This window comes from Parasteatoda tepidariorum, chromosome 1 (assembly GCF_982258835.1).
Source record: "Parasteatoda tepidariorum strain Cologne lab strain chromosome 1, Ptep-v5.0, whole genome shotgun sequence".
Lineage (NCBI taxonomy): Eukaryota > Metazoa > Arthropoda > Arachnida > Araneae > Theridiidae > Parasteatoda > Parasteatoda tepidariorum.
Genome location: NC_141755.1, coordinates 19,955,264 through 19,980,096, shown reverse-complemented (window position 1 = coordinate 19,980,096; position 24,833 = coordinate 19,955,264). Strand labels below are relative to the sequence as shown.

General features: G+C 26.1%; 1 protein-coding gene across 2 annotated transcripts in view; it reads left to right on the top strand.

Moving 5' to 3' along the window:
* The window catches only part of LOC107452129 (sodium-dependent proline transporter), an 84,944-nt gene that overhangs the window by 30,055 nt on the left and 30,056 nt on the right, over positions 1-24,833 (top strand). For both annotated transcript variants that reach the window (XR_011636649.2, XM_043039163.3), the window contains exons 6-10: positions 11,685-11,817; positions 14,353-14,487; positions 14,585-14,688; positions 18,897-19,027; positions 23,770-23,882. Coding sequence is in view for 1 of the 2 variants with exons in the window: in XM_043039163.3 (XP_042895097.1) it covers positions 11,685-11,817; positions 14,353-14,487; positions 14,585-14,688; positions 18,897-19,027; positions 23,770-23,882 (616 nt within the window). In the remaining variant the exon portion in view is untranslated. The remainder of the gene's footprint in view (positions 1-11,684; positions 11,818-14,352; positions 14,488-14,584; positions 14,689-18,896; positions 19,028-23,769; positions 23,883-24,833) is intronic.

The following is a 24,833-nucleotide window of genomic DNA, read 5'->3' as shown; positions in this document are numbered from 1 at the left end:
TTCGAGTTTGGCAGAGATCACTATAAAGCATTCATATCAACGACAAATAAAAAATTTCCTCAGTTTCCTTCATTCATATCTCACAAGTCAAGGTTTCTTTTTCAACGAAAAAAACTTGAAAAAAGTAATGTGTTCGTTATATTAAAGGAAAGGTGTATTAAACTAAAATATTTTCCCAGCTCTGGGTCATTTAAAATCTGACATTTGGCCAATTTTTATTTTAACATCATTTTACAAAGGTTACCGTAGAATCTATTTTAGTTTGACAATTTAAATAAAAATTAAAAAATAATTTCTTTCTAATGACGTTGAACTTTTATTCAGGCGAATTAATCTTTAAAAAAATATTTTTAAAAAATCAAAGTTTTTTATCTATGAAGAAGATAATTTTTACAGTTAAAACTCATTTAATTGATCAAAAATCGAGGTTTTAACACCGTTTTTCAAGTGTTATCGAAGAGACTATTTCAGTTTGTCTATTTAAAGCAAATTGGAGGGGGAGGGAAAGATAATTTTATAACATTGATCGTTTCTTCCGATGAATGTCGCAATAGAAAAATTACTTCAAAAAAATTATCTATGATTTTTTAAGAAAAAATAATATTTTTATTATTAAAACTGGTCTAATTTTAAATATCAACTAGGAGGCTTCGCCCCCTGCTCGCTGGCGCTCGCCAACCCCCGGAACTGCTTTCGCAGTTCATTTCGGATTGCTTCGCAATCCGATGCTCGCTTTGCTCGTTCATTGGATACGTTCTTAACATCTAGCTTTTGTATACTTTTTTGAACACTGAAGTTCCGAAAACTTTTCACTGTAGAAAATTCTAAACCTGTGCATTTCAATATTAATTTGAAATTGCAAACAGTTCACATATTTTTCTTAATCACACTATTCTAAATTTCAGTTGTTGGGAAAAGTAACTGTTGTAAGTTTTGTTTTAAAGTCTTTCCCACCAGATGGCTAAAACCATGTGTTGTAAAACAATATGAAATAGTACTGAAAGCCGGATGTAAAGCATCGGCTTCGATAAAGATAATTTTGTGAGAATTTTTTTGATAATTCGGTGAGAATTCACCCGATTAGACATATGATGCTCACTGCGTGCTCTTGCGCGCCGAAGCCTATCAATTAAAACGTATTAGCGTTTTATATAACATGGATTAGCCATATAATGCTCACTACGTGCTCTTGCGCGCCGAATCCAATCAATTAAAAATGAAAACTGTTGCCAGCGCGAGAAAAGAAATAACATTGGTTTTTAATTTCATTACTTTAATAGCTTCCATGATTTTGAAAATTATATTATTATTTGAGTATTGCAATTAATTAGAATCTCAATCGTTTTAAAATTTATTCATAGTTATAAAATGCTTCATTATATGTTTATTGAGTTTTCAGGATAATCAAAATTTGTTAACATTATTGCGTATCTTAAAAATGCTTGATTTCATGTATGTGAAGTTTTTTAGTTCGATTTTAAACAATGTGACATGTCATAGAGGCCCAAAACATTTCTGTGCCATGGGGCTCTACTTGCTATTAAGACGGTCCTGGTCTGCGTTCATGATATTCAATGAGCACAAAAAGGTTTTATTATGGGAAATTTTCAAAATTTTATTAGATAATACAAAACCACTGTAATAAAAGGAGTAAGAAACAAAATGAAATACCTGTATCAAAATAGACGAATCGAATTGAACGAGCTCGAATAGAAAAGTAACCGAAACGGCAACGGTACCTAACCGGAAACAGGAACTAAAGGCCGGCCAAAGAGACCAAAATGGTAACGAACCAGAACGTCGGAGCCAAATGAACTATGAGTCTAACATTGTTGTTCGAAGCTCTTTCGCCAAAGAAAATAAAAAAAAGTCAAAGTTTAAGTGCCTTACAGTAGAAACAATGTGATGATTTATTAACTATATATATCATCTTAACGTGAAGAATTATTTGGGCTTTAGAATAGACGAACAAATAACTTTAATATTTTAAAAATTATTAACCTTTTTTAAAAATCACCAATTTGGCGATATTTTTCCATTTAGATTAAAATTATCAAAATCACTGCCTTATTCTTAGTTTTTGCAAAATTTTATGAGCCCAGTTAATGCAGCATTGGGGTAAGTTTTTAAATATTTAAAAATTAGACCACAAACGCTTTTTATTTTCCCAAAAATGTGGCTTTTCTCCATGACGTTTTGCGCCATTTTTAAAATAGGCATTGACACCGATGGCTTTAGATAAGTTAACCTTGACCTAATAGTCATGTGTATCTCTTACAAAGTCACAGCAGTTGTAAAAATAGCATATTATTCGCAAAAAACCACCATTTTCCAAGAAGACGGAACCTTCCAAAAAGCCTTCGACAGGACCGAAATGTCATGGGCTGGATTTTATATCAGATTAAGATTACCCGTAAACTTTCTATAAGATTAAGATCTGCTGTGTTTCCTTGAATAAAAAATCCAATACTTACAGTATTTAAATACAGCTTTTTTATGATTTTGTTATTTTGAAACTAAGAAACTTGGTTGAAATTCCATGTCTGGTTTGAAACTTGTTTAAAACTGTCCACGTAACTTCTCATGATTTCTTTCCTGTACTAGTTGCAATTCATCACTCTTTTAACAGTGACAAGTTGTAATTTACGCCGACGTGTAACATTTAACACATAACATTTATATGATAACACTTTGTTTTCCTAAAATTGTACCTAAAAATGTACCTAAAAATTGTACCTAAAAATAAAACCCAAAAATGTACACTCGTTTTAATAAATACGCTCGTATTGTACTCGTGAAATGTTAAACACGTTAAAAATGAATTTCTCTACCAGACTACAGTCAGTGACCAGTAAAAAGTGTTCCACTAAAATATACGGCCTCGGATATTAACATTGAGCTCGTAGAAGTTCGTGGAAAAGGCTATTTAGTGTAGTGCTGCCATCTGTCGTATAAAGAGATAATTGCGTGTTCTCCAATGAAGAGAGAGATGTTTTCTGATCCGGACCGTTGTATCCATAGTCTGTGCTGTAACCATGATAAAAAGAGATATACCACCTCAAAACGAGTTAGGAAGCTTTATTTGATAACCACGTAGATTAGCAATCAACTCTACTAATTTTGGTTAAGTTTGTTACGACTAAAAGGGCTAGATTTTTCTGAAAAGAGTATAAATTAATTAAAAATAGAGAATTCTAATTAAAAATAGAGATTTCTGAAAAGAGTATAAATTAATTGATTGTATAAATTAATTAAAAACTCTACTAATTTTTCAAAAGTTCATTACAATTACGGGAGCTGAGTTTTTTTTTTTTTTTTTAAATAATAAATAAATGGGATGGCTATATAAATGAACGGCCTTTTATGCAATTTTACTAAGATTTCTTGAAGTTTCATAAATGTTTCTAAATTATACTAAAAAATATTACACTATTTGCCTTCTGAAATTTTTTTCTGTTAACTGCAGCAAATTATTCGCTGCACTTTAAAAAAAATAAACGAATATATTTAATGAATATTATTATATTTGTTAAACAGTTTTATTTGTTAAATGTTTTGGAAATAGCAATTATTTACCTCGGAAAAATAATTTTATTCTTAAATTTAAAAAAAATCTTATTTTTTGAGATATGCAAAATAAAAATTATTTATTCAGACTAATAGTTAAATTCTCATTAAAAACTCAAATACTTATGTAGACAGTATGTTATATAGAATAACAAATAATTATTATAAAGAAAAAAACTTTTTTTATTTCATTATGAATAGTTTGTAAAATGCATGTTCCCAAAGGAAACATTACAAAAGATAAACAGTTAACGGAAAATGATTGGAAACTATTTAATACGAGAAAAACAGTTCTTTTGTACTTTATTAATAATAATAAACAGCAATTAAGGTATTTAGTCAAAAATACAGAAAAAATTTTAAGAAGCTTTATGCAACGTTTCTTATTATGCTTCATAATGTTAGTAAAACTAGTTATAGTTAAAATCTCATACATTTTTTTCAAAAATATATCCCTGTTTAAAGAAATAAAAGCAAAATTTGTACGAAATTTTCCTATTATATTAGCTTTAAAAGTTTAAAATTATTAATTATATTGTCTGAAAACCCAGAGAAAGTATATATATATATATATATATATATATATATATACATATATATATATATATATATATATATATATATATATATATATATATATATATATATATATATATATATATATATAAATATATATATATATATATATATATATATATATATATATATATATATATATATATATATATATATATATATATATATATATATATATATATATATATATATATATATATATATATATATATATATATATATATATATATATATATAGCTAAGTTACTAAGTTAATTAAAAAAATATGTGAATGAATTTAATGTATTATTTGAAATTTGGGATCTTTGTGTCCGTAGCATGATGCTGTAGCTGCCGTAAGAAACGGGTGGACTGATTCAGGAAGCTTTTTAAAGTTATCTGTGTAAATTAATGGTCAATTCCATTTTGCTGAAGTTCGGTACAATTACGGGCACTGTGATTTTTTTCTCTTCGAAAGGATCTGGTCTTACAAATTGAAGGCCAACTATCCAATTTTTTCGGAAATACGAAATTTGAATATTTATGTTCAAGCATTTATGAAAATATGCATATTTGTGCACTGAGAAATATATGGTTAAAATTACGAGAACATGGTAAAATTTGTGGGGTGCTTCTGGCTCTATGGGAAGACAAAAACGCTTGGATTGAACACTTAAATGTTGTTTTTTAATATGTGATAAAGTTAGGTAAAGGTGGTAAAATTTGGTAATTTTATCATGATACTTCACAACATGGTATAAAAACCGTGTATTCGGTTAAATTTATTTTAAATTTTGTACTTCTTCTAAACTTGTATTAATATATACTATAATTTTGAAAACTAGAACTTAGGTCAAATTTTTATCATATGAAAGAAAAAATTACCCAAGGAATGGTTTTAATACCGCATATTTAGGTTTTTATTACCAAAATTATGGTTGCTTTTACCAAGTATATCATTACCATACAGAACGGTAAATTTATCCGATTTTTTTTCTTCGTGTAAAAATTGTTCTTTGCATAATTAATATAAAGTTTAACCTTTTGAAAAAAATAAATACTAATTTTTAAAAAAAAAATGCATACGGATGCAAATCTAGATACGAAATTGTATTATCAAACCATCTGGAAAAAAATATATCTCCAATATATTCTTTTCTTTGGTGACACTACATCGTAATAGAAGCATTTATATTTATTTGGGATTGGCAAATTCCCTATTTTTTTCACAGACATAAAGTACCTGGTTATTGAGAGGGGAAACATAAACATTTTTTATAATAAGTAAATATTTCAACTTCCAATATCCAAAAAAGAATTATAACCGTATTTGCAGTCAGAGTTTGAAAAGTGATGTTTTCTTGTCCATATATTCAAATACGGGTACCTGTAGGTATTACTGCCACTTCTCTGCTCCTTCCAATACATTTATTTAAGACATACTTTCTCTTTCAAAATAAATATGCAAGGCAATAATCTGAAACCATAAATCTAGTTTGCCTGGCATTTATTTTTACGGCCACGTAAAAGTGAAATACGGATTTTCAAAGTCATTTCTCAAAGCCTGTTTGTTTTATCAAATATTCATTTTTAGACTTCAGCAAGCGTAAAATCTTAATCTTTTCTAGCAAGATTCTTAAAATACAACTTACTAAAACTATTCTGATAAGAAAATTGATTTCGTAGTTTGGTTTGAGATAAAGTAAGAAAAAAATAAAAAAAATAAAAATCCGTCATTTGAAGGGATTTTTTTTTTTTTTTAAATTTATCCTGAGACAGACATAGGTGTCTAAAATATTAAACAACATTTGGGATAATTTTATCACTTAAAATCTAATCTTTTAATTTTTCTTTTGTTTTCGCCTTTATAACGCAATTTTAATGTAAAAATATAATAGGATTTACCCGATTATATGTAATAATAAAGTAAATTTTGGAATAGTTGAGTGGAATTTTTAATTACAGTTAACAATTGTAAAAAAGGTAAGAAATTTAATTGAAGTAACATTTCCAACAATATTATATCCACATATATATCTTATGAGTCTTGTGCATTTCGTTTCATGACTAAAATGACTAATATATATATATATATATATATATATATATATATATATATATATATATATATATATATATATATATATATATATATATATATATATATATATATATATATATATATATATATATATATATATATATATATATATATATATATATATATATATATATATATATATATATATATATATATATATATATGCTCGAAATTATAGTTTATCATTTTTTATGTAATATTTAGAAATAGCACAAAAAGTTAATTAAGTTTAATTAACATATTTTTAAAATAAATATTTTATTACATTTATGAATTTACTTTCCTCTCAGCTGCGAGTTTCTAAGTAAAAGTAACATTTTCTGCTATTATTTAAAGCTTAGAAAGTTAGATACATTATCATTTATATACAGTGCATAAAAAAAAGTAAACCTTAATAACTCTTGATCAAGTTGTTGAATTTTCACGTACCAAGATGCAATCTGTACGATTCATGACGCTAAACTCAAATATGATGTAATTCGTGCTCGTTTTTTAAAGGTTAATATTATCAAATATTTCGCATTTTCAAATTTTGATACCTCAAATACTATTTAATCGATTTTGTACAAACTTTTGCTTTGTCATTTGATATTACTTAGTTAAAAATTGTAACTTAATTAAAAATTTTAATTGTAATTTACAATTTAAAAAATACTTTAGCACGTAATAAAATAGAGAATGAAGAATTATCAATAATTGTAAACATTTATACATAAATTTGTCTTTGTAGAAGCCACTTTTACAACTCTGTGAAAAATTTATTCGAATATCTTAAACAGTTTCAGGACATGGTGAAATGTGCTAAAAGTTAAATTAACATTGAGGGGCTCAAACATTCGATCGCTCTCCTGCCTTTACTATTGGGACCAAGGATCGATAATCCAAATCCGTAGAAAAAAGAAAGAATGGTTATTCGAAGAATGTATTTTTATATCTGATTCCACAGTTTAAAAGTTCGTTTCAGGAAATATTTTAGCGTGTTAAAATTTTGATCCTCGAATCATTAAATTTATATGTTAGTAAGTGAAACTCCAATCATCAGACCAAATGTCATTTAGGTTTTCTTTTCTTCGCATTAACATTTGCAATGATTGATATGTTTCATTGCATGCTTTATGTTAAAATATAGTCAAAATTTGGCTGAATCATTTTATTTTAACACATTTATCTGCTATGTATTGTGTAATGAGAAACATAGTGCTTTCATTATGCTGTTAATCTTAAAAATTAGAAACCTTAACCCATATGCTATTTATGAATGATTTTGACCTTTTTACCATTGAAATCTGGCTGAATTAACACATTTGGAAGAAAAGCATAGAATGGTGAACATAACTCTTAACAGCGAGCTTTTTGCCTTATTTCTGCTTTTAGTTCGTCAAAGTTTAACTGAATTATTTAATTTTAACATGTTTGACAATTCTACATTGCGCTATGTTGTCGATATTTGCTTCCATTATGCCATTTGTTACGAAAAGTGGGAGCTTTAACCTTTGTGTTTCTTCTGGCTGTTTTTGGCTGTCAAAATTTGGCTGAATTATTCAATTTTATAACTTTTGACACCTATATATTGCTTCCATTAAGCCGCTGATTTCAAAAAGGAGAAGTCTTAACATTCTTGATAATGTTGGCTGACAAATCGTTGTTTCAGGTGGGCTTGTTTTGCCTAATACAAAATAAAATGTCTGTATGAATGTTTGGAAAAGCAAAAAAAGGGTTTTTATGTAACCTCTATGTTTTTAGAATTTATTTTATATCAGATAATTGAGATAAAGTACTATAAGTAAATCACTTATAATTTTGAAACCCGAACTCATCTACATCTGACAAGCCAATCGGAAAATATTTTTTTTTTACCTCTTGTCAGTCAATAACAATAACAAAACTGATAACGTCAAAAAGAATAATATTTCGTATTACATAAAATGAAAATGCGTAAAAATTCCAATTTTATTCACTTGGCTCAAACTTTTACATTTTTTATTTATTTTAATACATTTTACTTTAAATTCCGTACCAAATAGTTTAGATAGAAAAAAATATACTCTGTAAAAAAAATAAAGTAATTCATGTGTTGTTCCTTAAAGATAGAACAAAACATTTTTATGCAAAAATTTGATCATGAATGTGTTAAGCATTAACATAGTTACAGTTTTAGAAATTGATGAGAAATAAATTATTTATTGATAGTAATAAATTATTTATTATTTTTACGAAAAATTATTTGGAACATGTTTTTTAAAGCAAACATAATATTTTTCAAACATTTATTATTCATGACTCTTATTCAGGTTTTATTTATGTGTAACGTTCTTTGATAATAGTTAATTTATACTAGCTTTAGTTTATATTAAACACAAATAAACATTTAAAATAACTTTGTTCTTACTGATAATGATACTTTCAATCAGTTTCATCTACAAAATTCTAAGAAACACAAAAATAGGCTAATTAACTGAACTTTTTGGTAATCGTAAATTTTAAATATCCTAAACATATTTTTTTGAACAGCATAAAATCATGTTTGAACAAACTGACAAAAAGTGCAAATTTACCTTTTCCCTAATACGAAATAATTATTCTACCCCAAGGACAGATTTCATAATTAATTAATAATATATTTTATGTTTCTCTGATATTACTTTAAAATATATCAACACAGCACATAGAGTTAACTAGACATAGAATTAACTAGGCATAGATTCTACTGAGAAAAAAGGCATGGTCAAAACTGACAGAATATGGTAAAATTTAAAGTGTTTCTTGCTCTATGGGAACACTAAAAATCTTGGCAGCTTTTATTGAATCGCTTGATGATTTTGATTTTGGTAAAATTAACAAGATAATATAGTGTTATAATGTGTAATAAAATTTGGTAAATGTAGCAAGATATGGTAATTTTATCATAATACACTAAAGCGGGACGTAAAAAATCCATTTATTCGGATAGTTTTTTATTAAATTAGTGGAAATAAGAACTATAATTTTGAAAACCAGAATTTCCAATAAGCCGTTATCATACGAACGGGAAAATGTAGTTTATTTTTGTTTCATAACCAGATATATGTTTTTTTAATTTACAAGAAATGTCAATACCATACGGTGCAATAATCTTACCTGATTTTTTCTCCATATGCAGGGGGGGGGACTCTGAAATTTTTGGAAAAATTCCTATCAACACTAAGAAAATTGTTTTAAGATTTACATTATATTTAGCAAATATTTACTGTTAGTTTCATGAAAAGTCATGTTCGTACGTAGTTTAATCAAATATAGTACATAATAGTACATAAGTTGTATAATTTTATAGAAAATAAATTGTGTGTGTTCCTTTATTTTGGAAAATGCCCAAATTATATATCAGAAATTTATCTTTTTTTGTCCTATCTTTTTTTCATTTATAACAACATCTGTATTTTGGCCAATGATCAGAACCATTTTAAACTTTTTCTCTATTAAACCAAGAATAGACGTTAAATCTTAAATTCTTAAAACTGAGGAAATTCTTCCACAAAAAGACTAAAAGTCGGCAAATACTTTTCTTCCCTTGAATAAAGAATTCTAATCTTGAACTAAATATAAAACATCCATAAAAATATTCTAAATAAGTTGACAAAATCCAATTTTCTAACTGTTAGTAATGTGCAATTTATATATAATAGTTTAATCAAGATGAGTATTTAAAAGTTTTATATCTCTATAAAACTCATATTTTAAAACTGGCAGACTTTTTGAGTTATTACACTGCCAATTTTCCCCTTTGGCGTTATAAAAATTCATTCCCCAATTCATTATTCCCTGATTTATATTTATCCATATCATTAATCTAAGTCAGAATAGCTCGCCAAGATTTCGCATTGTGATGATAAATGGCCTAAAATGATAAAAATTGGGTATGGAGTTTTTTTTTATTTTTTGTGGGTGAACTAATAGATGTTTTCATTTATTTAAAAATTCTTGCAGGACAAATTTAACTATATCATTTCGCCTTAAATTATGTTAAACTATTTTCCTTAGCACAATGAAACTTCAAGGCATCCTTATTCATTCAAAATGCATCAATACATTAACCATTTTTCCAAGAAAACACTTCTACGAACAATTTTTCTGTAGTAGATAAGTCTAATTATTTAAGTAATTCATTATTGTTTGCAGAAATATTAACAATGGATATATTACACAGTTGGACGAAAATCGATTTCACATTCGAAAATTATATATTTTCAAGAGTTACTTTTAACGTGATTTTTTGTATTAAACTCGCTCTCGGTTAACTTTATTTTTCTGTTAAATAAAGTGCAATAAAATTCAGATAAAATTAGCCTAAAAACAAATATTTGAAAATTGAGATATTTTTTACCTGAATGAAATAAACGTTAACAATGAATATCTATGTAAAAATTAAATACAAATTTAATATTAATGAACTCTTATTTCATTTTCCACTATTTTGTTGGCAAATTTGCTTTTTTCTTTTTCATATCGTTTTGAAAAAGGAAGAGTTCTCTTTTACTTTCTTCAATAACGTCTAGCTAATCTTTGGAATGGGCGTCTATTTTTTGATACTCGAAATATATCAACTTTTTCCCCCTTTCAATTTTTTGATCAAATTAGTTTATTCAAGAGCACAGCTGTAAAACTGGTATATTTGTGTTAATCGGCCCGACAATCTGATTTCAGCATTATATATGGCGGGCATAAGTTAATAAGCCTTTAAATATTTAATTTTTTGAGAACTATTTAAAAATTTTAAAAGCTTTGTATAGAGGAGTCTGCATTCGCTTTTTCCTACAAACAAGGAAAAAGTATATGAGAATCTCCAACATGAAGCATAAAATTTTCTTCATCAAAAAGAAATTCCCCTAAGCTGCAAAAATATTTAATATCATTAGGGGGGGGACAGAAATATTTTTAAATAAAAATAAAAATATAGATTTGATTATTATTTTGTCAAAGGAGATGGATTCAAAATTAAAGAAATACATAAGTAATATCCAGATAAACTCTCTGTGAGTTTATCTAAATATATGAGTTTTTACAAAATTTTAGAGAAACTCTCCATGAATTTATCCAAATTTAGTACATCTAAATAAGTATCTGAGTATATCTAATGATCTAATAAAAATATTTGAGTGATCTAAATAATCTCTTTAATAATGTGATAGTCAACAATAATAATAATTGATATCATGATTATATATCACATTGAAATTTATATTATTTTTTATTCTTGTAACTGTCAGAGGTAGAATATCATATTCACATTAAAAATGAATCTCTCTTATTTGCTAAAATAATCATTAATGCATGAAATGATAAAACTCTTCTTTAATTTCGGAATAAAGTTTCAAAAATTTAAACTGAGTAAAAATTTTAATTCTGGAAGCAGTTTTAAAATTGTTACGTTTTTTTAAATATACTTCAAAGTTTTTGTGTCATTACAAATTCTTTTGTTTTTCAGAAATTATGTTTTGGCTCTATCACCAGGAATAGATGAGCCAGGTGGGATAAAATGGGATCTGTGTCTTTGCCTCCTATTAAGTTGGATCGTGGTTATTGCTTGTCTACTTAAAGGAATTAAAACATCTGGAAAAGTAAGATTAAACCTCTTTTAATTTACTGATAAATGCTTACTAATCAATTTCATTTCAATGATAATTTCTTATTAGTCATTTTCAACTCGAAGATTAAATTCTTAATTATTTTCAATTCAATAATAAATAATTACTAGTCGTTTTTAAGTTAATGATAAATTATTACTAATCTTTTTTAAGTTAATAATAAATAAATACCAGCCGTTTTTAAGTAAATGATAAATACAAAATAGTTGTTTCCAATTTAATGATAAATGCAGAACAGTAGTTTTCAATTTAAGGAAAATTTAATGTAAGGAAAAATTAATGAACTTTTAATTTAATGTTTATTTCATTTAAAATTTATTAACATCTTAATTAAAGCGCAAAACATATTTATTTTTTACTTTTCACAAAAGAAATTATTTCATCTTATTTCAAATCACTTTATTTCTTCACAATTTTTAATTATAATAAAAAAACAATGGGTTATTTCCGCGACACGGAGATTTTGGAGCTCTCTCCAAGTTTCTTCAGTTTTTAAAAAGTAAATAATCGCTTGATGGTTAACTTTTCGAGCGATTAGGTTTACAGTTTTCAAATGACGTCATTATGCTTTGTTTAATAACAATTCTCTTATGAATATTTTATATAATTATATCATCAAATCAAAATACTGTAAAAAAGTTAAAATTTTAAAGAATAATAAAGTACAATTTATAATTTACAATTTTTAGAAACTTAGGTAGCATTCTAACTGCATTTCGTTTGATTGATCTTCTTAAAATTCACTGCTAAAATTCTCAATTTCTAAATTTAATTTTCATATGAACTTTTATTTTAAGGAAAAAGTTACAATAAAAATACTGTCAGTGCAGCGTTGGAAAAAACTTTGTTTTGAAATGAAAATTTGTTTTTAAAGCATTTTAATTCAATGCAAAATCATTTACTTGTAACCAAAAAAGTAAAAAGGATGCGTTTCTCCACTCTTCTCTTAAGATTAAAACCGATTGAACTTTTTTTGGCTCTTTTCGAATGACATCCTCAGAACAAAAATCAAGTAATTGACAAAGAATTGGAAAAAAAATTGAGTCAAAGAATTGACAAATTATTTTCTTGAAACGAAACAATCCTTCTCTATTTTCGTTTTCATTAAACTGACACGTAATAAAGTTTTCACTATTTAAAAAAACTCAACAACACATTGTCTGTTTAAACTATCTTTTTTCAATTTCCTTGAGATTTCTCTCCCATTTCAATCAAACATCGCTTGAAACTTGTCATGGAAGGAGGTGAATGTAATGTAGTATGCAAATTAAAATGGAATAATGACCCCTTCACGGTTCTATGCTATGCAAAATAAACAAAATTATAGCCTCCAATAAAATAATTTTATTTCCTTCTAATGCATTTTGCAATCTTTTGACAATAGTTTTTTTCTCTTTACGTAATCTAATCTAATAGAATAATTTTAATTCATTCTTATGCATTTTGCAATCTTTTGTAATATTTTTTTCTCTTTACATAATCTAATCTAATAGAATAATTTTAGTTTATTCTTATGCATTTTGCAATCTTATCACAATATTATGTTTCTTTTTACATAATCTAATCTAATAGAATAACTTTAATTCATTCTCGTGCATTTAGCAATCTTTTGACAATATTTTTTCTCTTTACATAATCTAATCTAATAGAATTATTTTAGTTCATTCTTATGCATTTTGCAACCTTTTGACAATATTTTTTTCTCTTTAGATAATCTAATCTAATAAAATAATTTTAAATCATTCTTATGCAATTTGAAATCTTTTGACAATATTTTGTTTCTCTTTACATATTCTAATCTAATAAAATGCTTTTAGTTCATTCTTATGCATTTTGCAATCTCATGACAATAACTTTTTCTCTTTACATAATCTAATCTAATAAAATAATTTTAATTCATTCTTATGCATTTTGAAATCTTTTGACAGTATATTTTGTTTCTCTTTACATAATCTAATCTAATAAAATAATTTTAAGTCATTCTTACGCATGTTGCAATCGTTTGACAATATTTTGTTTCTCTTTACATAATCTAATCTAATAAAATAATTTTAAATCATTCTTATGCATTTTGAAATCGTTTGACAATATATTTTGATTCTCTTTACATAATCTAATCTAATAAAATAATTTTAATTCATTCTCATGCTTTTTGAAATCGTTTGACAATATTTTGTTTCTCTTTACATAATCTAATCTAATAAAATCATTTTAAATCATTCTTATGCATTTTGAAATCTTTTGACAATATTTTGTTTCCTTTTACATAATCTAATCTAATAAAATAATTTTAAGTCATTCTTATGCATTTTGCAATCTTTTGACAATAGTTTGTTTCTCTTTACATACTCTAATCTAATAAAATAATTTTAAGTCATTCTTATGCATTTTGCAATCTTTTGACAATATATTGTTTCTCTTTACATAATCTAATATAATAAAATAATTTTAAGTCATTCTTATGCATTTTTTTAACTATTTTTTAACAATATTTTGTTTCTTTTACAGGTCGTATATTTTGCTGCTACATTTCCTTACTGTATACTATTTATTCTCCTTGTAACTGGTCTCTTACAAGAAGGTTCTCTGAAAGGGATACAGTATTTTTTCATGCCTGACTGGCACAAACTTTTAGATATCAGGGTTATTATTATTTTCCGTTTTTAATTCTTTGCTTCTTATAAAATGCGTTTTAATGTTACTGACATAAAATATCCTTTCTATTTTCTAAATAATTTAGGTATGGCAAGCGGCTGCCGGCCAGATGTTCTTTTCCTTGGGAGTATCGATGGGGGCCTTAATTATGTACAGCAGTTACAATGATTTTAGAAATGATATATTCCGGTAAGAAATATGCTTATTAAGGTATCTGACTTGTGCAAAAACATGATTTTGGACAAATTTTTTAAATTGAGTGTATTATAAATTTAGATCCTCTGTAGTTGTAGCTTTCTGAAAATACTTTGCTTTTGTTTGTACTCTAATTATTTACAAAGTTTTAGCAGTTTATGTGCAAGATGATAACAGTGCATGGACTAGTGATTTTAAGTCTTTAAATGCGTTTATCTCAGAATCATGCTTTTTCTCATTTCACCACAGCTTAAACACGATATCTCATATTGTTTTTAAGAGTAACTGTCCACAATTTTTCATGATTGCTTATGATTATAGCACACATATTGTGAAATACAGACTAAGAGAAAAAAGCAGAATTTCATTTTTTGTGCATGTTTTTTCGCAAAATGTTTAATAAGTTGCTTTTTTAACTACACTGATTCCTAACTCAGTAGTACATGCACTTGCTTCTAAAATAATAATTAAAAAGTTGCTGGCTTTCTAAATAAAATCCTCATTGGATTTTTTGTTTTGTGCTACAGATTTTTTTTTTTTAATGCTTAGCTTATATGCAAAAAAATGCCTCATTTTTACTTAAAAATAGCCTTTTAATAAAATAATAATATTTTTTGCCAGTTTCATAAGTTTTTAAACACAATGAAACATATTAACTATTTTTTTTTAATTTTATATTAATATTTTAAAAAAGTTGTCGAAACTAGTCGGATATCTTAAAATCATACTGAAGTTTTAGTAAGCTTTCATAATGAAGTATTAAATTCTTATGAAATCTGTTAAACATTTTTAAAGTATTTAGCTTTAAGCTTTTAACCGAATGTTAAATACTTTAAAAATGTTTCTTCACAAAAGTGTTGTCGTTTTGGAGACCGTTAAAAAACAGTTTGATTTTTCTAAAATTTTGCTTTTAAACAATGCTTGAGTTGAAAATAATTTCGATTTATCTTTTGCGATACCTTTCAAAATTCAAGTATGTAAATTTGCAAGACTTTGAGTAAGCTAAATATTTTAGAATTTTTTTATTTACCAACAATTTAATCACTCAATTATTAAAAAATTTTAGCACAACCTTTGAAATTAATTTCACATAAATCATTTCATTCAAGTGAGCAATCTTTGAAGAGAGCATAAATTTTTCTGTTATGACTGTTCTATTAAAACACTTTTCGTGTAGTTGCTATCATAATTTAAAAGAACTGAAAAATTCCTAAGAAACGCAGATTATTCTGTAATAGCTGCCTTTTAAAATTCTTTTCATTCAGTTGTTATCATAATTTTAAAGAACTTTTCAAGCTCCATAAAAACGCAGATTATTCTGCGATATCTGTACTTTTGAAATCATTTTCATATAATAGCAATCGTAATTTTAGAGAATCGAAAAAAAATTCATACGAAACGCAGCTTATCTATAATGGCTGTAGTTTTGAAATCATTTTCATGTAGCAGCTGTTATAATTTTAGAGAATCGTACAAGCTCTATAAAAACGCAGAATATTCTGCAATAACTGCTCTTTTCATGCATTTGTTAACGAAATTTTAAAGAATTGCGGAAGCTCCATTGGAAACGCAGATTATTTCGTAATATCTTCACTTATGGAAATCGTTTTCATGTTGTAGATATCGTAATTTTAGAGAATTCAAAAGCTCTACAGGAAACGCAGATTATTCTGTAATAACTGCCATTTTGAATTTCCATTTTGCGTAGTTTCTAATGGAATTATGGTCAAATGCGCAAGCATTGAAAGGAATGTTTCGTTGTTACACATTTTTTGTGTTTGGTTTCTTAAAGTTAGCTTAACATTGTTGCCATAAAACATTTTAAACTATTTAAGTTATTAAATATTAGAGCAATTTTAAGCATTCGAATATTTCTGACGAAACATAAAATCTTATTTTTTGATCTTCAGTTTTATATTTAAAAATATATATTACAAGTAATCAGTTAATATATCATGAAATATTTCTAAATGAGGAAACTTTTACAAACATTTTATTGAATAATATCTTTATTATGTATTTTTATTTTTGGATAACCAAACTCAAGCATCAGTATTCATCTTTCATTGAAATTAAATTTCCGTATCTAAAACAGCATTTATTAACTATATTTTAATATATTTTTTATGTCCCTAAAAGGCTTTTTTCAATTTAATTCAACTTATATTTTTTTTATAAATTAATATTTCACGCTTCGTTAGTTTTTAATCTGCAACTTCAGTTTTTTTTAAGAAAAATTTAAAAGCTCTCGCTTTTCACAAATGGTTAATCTATTACTGATTTCATTTCTTTTTAATATCAGATGTCAATCAACTAAATTAAGGGAGAAATTTCTCATGATACTGTTAGTTTTTTTTTATTTCAATGCTTTTTTAATAAATTCACTCTTCTGAAAATTATTTTATTACTTTATTCGTAAGAATCCATGTTTAACTTTTATAAATAAAAATATTACCACACATATATATTACAAAAATAATTCAAATAATTCAAATTTTATAAATCTAAAAATATATTAATTTTCTATAAAACATTATAAATTGTAATTAGGTCATATTTAAACAGCGTTATATATATAGCCATTGTACATAATATTGTGGAAAAAAAAGCATTTTTTAGAGTTTTCACAACAATCATAAAATTTATCCAATTAATATTATTTTAAAAGTTTATAAAGAGATATTCACGTTTATTTTAAGATAAGTACCGATTTTAAACGATACCAAAAGTTCTTCTATCTGTTCTAGGTAAATATTAGATTTAATTTGAAATTAATTAGATCTTGGATTAAGCCAAATTTTGGTAACAAGATTCATGATTTAAGATCAGATGTCCCTTTTAATAAAAAAGAAATATCCTAAAAATTAAGCACTCAAAATAAAATCAATGATTGAAAAGTATACCTCAAATTTTTTCCCGATTCCTAAATATCAAAATGTCTTATAATTAGTTTTAAATAATTTATGATTACACTCATAAAAATCTTTCTGAATTTTGAAAAATCACAAATTCTAGAATCAATCACCTTTACAAATTATTTATCAATTTAATAATAAACCATCATTGAAAAAACCAAATTGATAAATATAATGTTAATAGATTTCGTATTAATTGCGCTTGCTGTTATTTTAAATAACACTCTCAGAAAAATCTGTTCGTTTTTAAACCATACACTGTTAGAATATTTTTTTTTAAAATGATTAAATAACGATTTATTTATTTGTTACCTTACCACTTTCCAACAAAGCAGTGAAATAACCATAAATAAACTGTTAACTATGAGAAACACTGCTTACTAACTGTTTTCACCTAATATGATGAAGCAACCAGAATGAATTTTTTCACACCATCTAACCCCACTAATTGTAGCCACATATAATAGCCCTATGTATACTGGTGCATATAATGGCGGAGAGGGCTAATCTGTCAATATCATGCCCGACAGAACGGGGTTTCATGTCCCAGCGCTCACACCACAATATTTATTTAATTCCTTTCGAAACATGGAGAGTTTCCTGTGTCTCCAATTTGTGAGTCTGGACTATTAAAATACGATACTATTATTCACGCATAGATGGCAGCATCATTAACCCGTTAAAAAATCATTAACCAGCAAAAAAAGTATAGCATTTTCCATCTTTTACGTTAGGGTGAAACAACCAAATAAATTACTTGAACAACATTCAACGGTTTATTTGATAAAATGCAACTAAACCACAACCTAACTCCAATGCGCATTACCTAACAGAAAGCCTAACTCCAAAGTCCAGTTAAATTTCTCTTTTACGGCTTTGTAACCATGCTGGTGGTAAATTGTTAAAAAACCATATAGTTTGCATTCATGTTTATATCATGTTATCATGTTCATGTTTTTTAACCATATTAATTTCAAACGGTCACAAAACCGTAAATGTTATTTTACTGTAATTTTAGAAGGAAAATTCTAACAACGTATTAATAGTACTTTAAACCATAATTTGGAAAACATTTGCTGATAATTTGTTAATGTGTGAAATTAAACCATGCTTCCGTTCAATTTGGAGCATAACTTCATCCAAGTTATACGATAATAGTGTTAAAATTAATTCAAGTTATTCGATAATAATGTTAACATTAATGTCATATTAAACCTGCAACCATTTTGAACGCATTATGCTTCGAAAGTCTTTGAAATTTCTAACACCTTATGCATTTTTTATAAGGGATGCAATGGTTGTAAGCGTCATGGATACAATCACCAGTATCATATCTGGAATGGTTATCTTCTCTGTTCTCGGGGCCATGGCACATGACTTAGGACCAGATACAAGCATAGAAGATGTAGTTGATAGTGGTAGGTTTAAAATATTTACTCTTATTCACTTAGCACTCGACAAAATCAAAGAGAATTTAAATTATCACAATATATATATATATATATATATATATATATATATATATATATATATATATATATATATATATATATATATATATATATATATATATATATATATATATATATATATATATATATATATATATATATATATATATATATATATATATATATGGGTCATTCTCACTGAAAAGGTATAAATAGACTTTTCTAAAATTAAAGTAATTAAAAAAGTGATAAAAATTACATAAATGTCTTTATTTATTTTTGTTATATGTCCTTATTAAAAATGGTCAAGTTTTCTATTTTATTTTTTTCAAGATTTAAAATATTTTAAATTCTGCCTTGTCCACGGAGGAGATGTAATAGTCTACGGAGGAGACATTTTATGTTATAAAATATAAAATGTCAATGAAGACTAATTCATTGATTATTGGGTACAACTGATATGAGTTTAACATTAATCAGTAAATAATAAAATATTTCATTAGAGATAGAGCTACCTCCGATTAATCATGCTGCTATGAAAGGAAACATTCATTTTTAACCTAAGTGTACAATTTTTTAAGTAACTCTTACTGAATATTAATAAATTAAAATGTAAAGACTATTGAAATACAAATTCAGACTCCACATGAAAGTTGAGTGTTGAGGGTACTCTTTTATGAACATTTTATGCAAGTTAAACATACTGTCATCCAAATGACGTTTTTGTTTTTTCTCTTTTCTTCTTGTTATTGTTTCTTTTTTCCCTGGGCACAAGCGGCTTGCTCTATCAATTTCTAGAAATTTAAGTACATTCACGATTTTTCTGTTAAATCTCTTTCTGATACAGATCTTAAAGTTTCTTGCTCTTTTTTATTTATTTTTTTTTTTTTAAACAATATAGGGTTTTCTTTTAACTTCTGTCTAGCTTGTCTCATACTGAGTTTTTCCTGTTCCCTTCTCTTTTGCATTTGAACATTTGATTGCTTTCTTTTTTTACATGTTGGTTTTGCCATTTTTTTCCTAAAATTTCAAGAGAAAAAAAACTTTTAAACATCACAGAAATTATTTAGAAAAATTTTAAATATTTACTTCTCCGATAAGAAAAAGTTAAACTTAATTGATTTTCTTTAAAAATACAAACAAATTAACACATTTGTTCCATTTTAAAAAATATCAATTAAAAGAAAATAGTTTTTTAATTATTAAAATTGTAGTATGGTTATCTAACACATTGTCTCTTCCATTGACTGTGTCTTCTCCTCCGTGGAATTGTCATGTCCACGGAGGGAACGTCCTCGAAGGAGACAAGAACTAGTTCTTGAATTTTACTGATTTTTAATTTTAAAGTTACAAAAATGGGGCAGTTCTTTTTATTAAATACACTATTTTTGCAACCTAAAATTCATCTTTCAAAAATAAAATAATTTTCTCTTACCTTCTTTATGATGTCCACGGAGTATACGGTGAGAACTTTGCCAAATCCCAGTTGAACACAACAATTCAAAACTGACACCAAACAGAACAAAAACAACTGATAGTTAACAATAGAAAATGGAATGATTACCTTTCCCAGAAGCTTTCTTATAGCGATTTCGCATCTGCGGCCTTTTATTGCATATTTACCGAACTTTATTAATTTTCCATGTAGGGAGATTTCATTTTTGATGAACAAAGTTTACTAGTCATTTGTCTTATAAAAATAAATTTTTTTCAAAAAAATATTAAATAAAAGGTTACTATAACCATTTAACTAGGTAAAACTACAAAAATCATTAAAATAACATTTAAATTGTTTAACAGCCATTAAAAATTATTTTGTGTCACAGACGTAGGGACGTCCACGAAGAGAATTTTCAAGTTATGTTTACTAAAAAATAAGAATGAAATATTAAATACATTTAGCAGAAATGTATATGATTTGTTAGTTAGAACTTTACGAAAAATGATGAAGAAAAATATTAAGAAATCTGCTGTATTTCCTAATATTTATTACTGGAGGACTTAAAAAATCACCTTTTTGTGAGAATGACCCATATATATATGATAGACATTTTATCATTATTGTTTACTTACTTAGGCCGTCCACTCCATTTTCTGAATGAAGCTTCCAGCCTACTTTTTCATTCTCCCTGGTTTCTGGACTTGGGATATGGCTTCTTCTTTTATGTCATATTTCTAAATTTGCTTGCATATGGTCTTCGCGATCGTCTTCCCCTCTTTACCTTGCCATCAGGAGAGAATCGTGAATCAATTGACATTCTTCTCACATGGCCTGTTCACCGGAATGTTTTTTGCTAATTTCTTCTATTATAGTGAGGTTTGCTATTTTCAAGATTGCTGAGTTTTTCATTTTTATGATTGGCAGAAAGATTTTGAAGATCTTTCAGAAACTGTGACATATTCATTGAAATTGATGCTTAAGATTTTCTTGTTAGAGTCTCTGTTGTTTGTTTCAGGTGACTTATTCAAATTGTTACAAGACAAAAAACAAAAAAATAACTGTTTTAAACAGGGAAAAAATTGCTCAGTTGTGACGAATTTTATTTATTTTATTTTTTTGGTAAGATATAATAACTATGAAACGATTAAAGTAATTAGAGGAATATATTTCTTTATTTGCTTGCCTTATGAATCAACTAAGTTCCTTGAAGATGCCCATGTAAACTGTTGAAAATTCCGGATCAAATTACAGTAAAAAGTACTGGAACCCTAAGTGCGGCATCCCTTAAAATTCTTTTTTACTGTAAAATTTCCTACCGTAATTTTTAGAGTAATATTTATTTATTTATAGTGATTCAGTGATTTTAAAGCAAATATTTCTGTAATAATTACGGTATATCAGAATTTTTGCTCCGTAAAACCTTTCGGGAAAAATGAATTTTGAGGTAAAAGGTATTGACACCCTGGATACCGGTACTTTTTACTGGAATTTGATCTGGAATTTTTGAAAGTGTACTTCAGACAAGAATAAGACCATGGAATAAGCTGTCATTCTCACTGCCGTCTGATAGTCGGCTCAACTCCCAACGCAGACAACATACCTATACTTCATATGTATAGTAGTACATTGATACAGAAATACACTATCAATCTTTCTTAATATCTAAAATGTAAAAGAGGAAAAGCAGACAATAAGCAGTTCTTAATGCCTGTTTTACACTGTAACAAATAGATACCCAAATTTCAGGGAACTTTCCTCGTTATGACAGAACCGTTTCCAGAAAAACGCTCTAAGCAAACACTCTGACAAATTGAGAAAATTACCATCTTGCCTTGTTTGAGAATATGAGTTAGGTTAAAGGCTTTAATTAATGCTATTTATTATAAAATACAACATAAAATAATGGAAATAAATTAGTAGTTATCCATCAGCAGGAAGAAAACCTGGTAAATTTGTTTGACAAACTAGTGCACTAACACTGGTACCGTCCCGTCATACCATGGAAATTGTCTTAAAAAAAGATTTGAAAAAATGCTGGAGAACCTATAAGTAATGCTAGAATAAGAAAGTTAGTTTTTTCAAGATTTGAGAATTAGCGCTTCAGCAATTTTGTGACAAAATGATTGTCAAAAATGACGAAGTACAGCCCAATGATTACTGAACCATCAAAAACAAAAGTTTTATTGCAGAGAGAATATGAAAATATAATTCTTAAATCAAATATTTTTTAAGTCATAAAATCTTTAATACTTTCTGCAGTAAACTTACAAAATTCTCTTAGTAATTTTTTTCAGAAAATTATAAATAGATACAAGCACATTGGTTACTATAACAAAGTGCAAATAAAATATTACTTCTGGTAAGTTTTGTGCCAGCGATATTTTAAAAATTTATTTCGAAAACATCTATGGGTACTTAAATCAAGAACATCAAATATCGATTAAATTCACAGTTTTTGTTTTTTTCTTATTTACGAAAATACCTTTTTTATTTCTAATTAATGTACAACATGTTTAAAAAAAGAATAGATTAATTTGCTAAAATTTCTTTTCTTAATATTTGCGAACTTTGTTATGCAGAATTAAGCCTATTTACAAGTCGGTATTTTCTTTAATATAATTAGGATACCTTTCTATGTTGACTTAATTTGCTAACATAATGCTCATTTAAGACGCATTTAATAAACAAGCAACTTCTCTTAAAAACTGATAAAATATCTTATTTTTAATAAGCTCAAATTCAATTTCTGAAGAACATTATTTATCAGTATTAAACGCTAGCTGAAGTTTACTTTATAGCTTGTTTAAATTAATGAAATTCTAACAATCTAAAATTAAAATAAATATTTCAGAAATTCTCATTATTACCTTAAGCAAAAGTTAAAATTAATGAAATCACGTAAATTAATTTATTATTTTTAGTTAAAATATATTTTAAAAACATATATTAAAATAATGTAATTTAAATACTGAAGTAAGCTCCTCTTAAAAATAAACAACTTTCAAAATATCTCATTTGATTTTTTAAATGTGCGTTATAGAACAAATAAATCCCCGAGAGAAATTATAAATCTTTTTTTTAAAAAAATCAACTCCGTTTTTTAATCAAAATTGTCTTTAATCCATACATGAATAACCTAAGAGGATATTAAGTTCTTAAACTCTTACATGTGGCTTAAAATAAAATCACTTTTCACGAGTTTATATAAGTAAAGAATAGAAGATTTAAACTTTTTGAACTTTTTTACTATCTAAATTTTTCATTCAAGGACCTGGTTTAGCATTCATGACCTATCCGGAGGCTTTGAGTAGATTACCTATTCCACAGTTGTGGTCTATTCTTTTCTTCTTCATGCTCTTCATCTTGGGATTAGATAGCGAAGTAAGTATTTTTCGAATAAAATGCTAAAAAAATCTTTTTTTATATATAAATCCGTTATAAGTTTAAGAACATAAAAGTTTAAATCGTTCTTTAAAACCCTTTGCTGTATGAGACCCTTTGCTTTATTGAATAGTTAAAGCATACCAATAAACTATTTTGTTAATTTAAGTAGTAAATTTAATTTTAGATTTCAATTAAAACAAGAAATTTATACCAGATTAAAATTTATGTTCAGTAAAAAATATACTCATTTTAGAACAAAATGCAAGCAAAAACAAGTAAGTTAATTGGTGTTTCTAAATAATAATAAAAAAGTTCTTTTGAATGTATTTATGCAAATTTGAACTAAATCCATCTCTTTCATTAGGAAAATTCATTTATAAAAAGTTTATTAACTTTAAACGTTTATCGTTTTTAGTGTTATTATAGTTTTTTGATTAACTATTAAATATTACTTGAACATTTAATCAAAAAACTTCATAATTAGATCAAAATTTATATTTCAAATAAAAAATTGCCTTTTTCTGTTGTTCAAGTTTGCCTTCCTCACTAAAATTGTTTTATAATTGCGTAAACTGTAAAAATTACGTATAATTTAGTATCATTTAGTATTATATATATATATATATATATATATATATATATATATATATATATATATATATATATATATATATATATATATATATATATATATATATATATATATATATATATATATATATATATATATATATATATATATATATATATATATATATATATATATATATATATATATATATATATATACAAATTTCTTTATTGTCTCGAAATAATCATAATTTACCATTAAAAAAACATATATTTTAATTTAAACTTTCAGTATGGTAAAGCATTCCCACAAAAGCCCGTTGTGGACTAGGAAGAACATGCAGGTTAAGGCTTTACAATTTCGAGACAAGCGTCATG